Genomic DNA, 2,115 nt, shown 5'->3' with positions numbered 1-2,115 from the left:
GGCCAGGATGGTGTGCGTGTGACTTCTTTGGGGTCTTCCATGACCTCTGTCCCCTGAGAACGACGGAGAGACTTCGCGCTCAATGGTCTCAACGCGGCCTGATGCCGGAGTCCTGACTGGCTTGTTGGACTGGTCTCTGTTTGAAACCTTTGATCGATTCTTATTTTTGCCCAGTGGCTCCAGTTTCGAGTTACAGTAAGTGTGATCGAACGGAGCAGCCTGCGACTCGAAGTTCTGATCATATATCTCGGAGCTGATCCTCACGCTGGGTTTAACGGGTCTGTTTCGCAAACGACTTTTATCAAAGTTACCACTCTGCCCGCTGCTTGAGATATCCTCCTGGGTTCCAGCCGCACTGCGGCCACATGGGGGCTCCTGAAGAGGTGAGCCGGGGCGACCAGCCTCTGGAGACCTCTCCACGGGAGGAACCAAAAGGAAACCAGCTGCCAGCTCTTCCGGATGGGTGGAAAGGGGGGCGGCCTCCGGGGCGTCACACAGGATCACCTGGCCCAGCTCCGGCATGAGCGTCACCCCGTTGATGATGGTCCAGTTGTCCCCTTTCTCAATGACTAGGTTCTGATCCTTGTTGATGAGCACATTGATGACCTCAGAGGTCACCGTGGAGATCTGACATTGGAGCCTCACCTCTCCAGGCCCCGCCCCCGGGTCAGCGTTGGGGACCGAGGGCTCTTCGGGTTCTGACTGGACCTCTTCCCGATTGCCCGCCGGCCTTACCGCGTCCACGCGGCCCTCAGGAGTGCTTTGCGTGTTTTCGCGGCCAGGTTCAGCACAGGTGGGAGACCCGCCCTGAGTGTGCGCGCTGGCCGTCGGCGTGGGTGAGGCGGTGATGGCTGTGTCCAGAGGTGGAAGTTGCTGCTGGAGGTGCTCTGCCGTCGCGCTCTCAGGCCCTCTGAAGAGGAGCAGCCCCGAGGCCTCCTCCGCCTCGCTGTCCTCCTGGCTGGCCTGCAGCTCCTGCCCGAGCCTGGTGAGCACCTCGGACAGCGTCTCCAGGGAGCAGCGAGGGAGCTGACCCCGCAAAGGACAGTCGTCTTCCTCCGACTCCACCCACTCTTCAGAGGTCTCCAGTGCTTCCTCTTCACAGAGCTGACTTCCATACCCTTCTCCTGATGGTCCACTGGGCTTCAATTCCTCTTTCATTCCTCTATTCAGTGTTCCTTTGCTAGAACATTCTGAAACGGAGTCCGCTGAACTATAGTCTCTCAGCTGACAGCTTTCAAGAAACATGACGACCTCGGACGTGGACAGTCTGTCCATCTCAGACAGCGTGCTGATGTTGAAGTCCTGCAGAGCTGAGGTCAGGGAGCCCACCTCGACGGAAGGCCCAGCCTCTGCAGGCCCTGCACCCCATCCGCGGGCCCTGGGGGCGCTGTGCAGGTCCGGCTCCGGAGCGGGGTCGGGCTCGGGCTCCCCCTCGCTGCTGCTGGGCGCCTCGCTCTCCTCCACCTCGGTGTCGCCTCCGCCTGCCTCCCGGATGCCGCTGTAACAGCACGGGGCAGGGCGTGGAGATGCGGTCTCGGCAGCACCCAGGCCTTCAAGAGGCGCGCAGCCAGGACTCTCAGACTCCAGGAGCAGGCGTTCCTTCAGGCCACGCTGTAGGGCAGGTGGGGCCTGTGAAACCGCCAGAGCCGCCCCAGGGCACCTGACTGCGTCTCCAGCAGGAAAACCTCTGGAGAGAGTCAGGTCCGTGTCTGGACATTTATCCACATCCAAGCTGGCCGTGTCCACGCCTGTGGCCAGGAGACCAGGGCTCTGCTTCTGCGCCTCTTCCTGCACCGCGGCGCCCGTCACAGCATCCCGGTTTGGGACCGGGATGTTCTCAGAAAAGAATGAGGATTTACAGTCTGTAGGATGATGGGAATTTTCTACTGGGAAAGAACCACTTGGAGCATCAAAATCTAACCTTCCCCAGGAGGCGGGGGCTCCTGAGGCAGGGGCTCCTGAGGCAGGGCTCCGGGCACTGCTCTTCGTGTCCCCCCTCTCCCCGCCATGCTGCGCTCCACACGCCAGCCAGCTGGCCCGGGCGTCGCCGTGGGGCGCTGGGGGCTCCAGGCGGGCAGGCTGCGCGGGGCTAGGCCGCGCCTGCCTGGTGATCAC

The 2,115-nt window shown here is 62.1% G+C and overlaps 1 protein-coding gene across 1 annotated transcript in view; it reads right to left on the bottom strand.

The window, feature by feature from the left end:
- Positions 1–2,115, bottom strand: part of ICE1 (interactor of little elongation complex ELL subunit 1) — a 69,898-nt gene that overhangs the window by 29,852 nt on the left and 37,931 nt on the right. Inside the window, exon 18 of the mRNA XM_010857146.1 lies at positions 1–2,114. This exon is cut by the window's left edge and continues 1 nt beyond it. Coding sequence (XP_010855448.1) covers positions 1–2,114 — 2,114 coding nt within the window. The remainder of the gene's footprint in view (position 2,115) is intronic.

This window comes from Bison bison, unplaced genomic scaffold, assembly GCF_000754665.1.
Source record: "Bison bison bison isolate TAMUID 2011002044 unplaced genomic scaffold, Bison_UMD1.0 scf7180017864377, whole genome shotgun sequence".
Lineage (NCBI taxonomy): Eukaryota > Metazoa > Chordata > Mammalia > Artiodactyla > Bovidae > Bison > Bison bison.
Note: the sequence above shows the minus strand (reverse complement) of the source record. Positions and strands in the feature narration are given on the sequence as shown.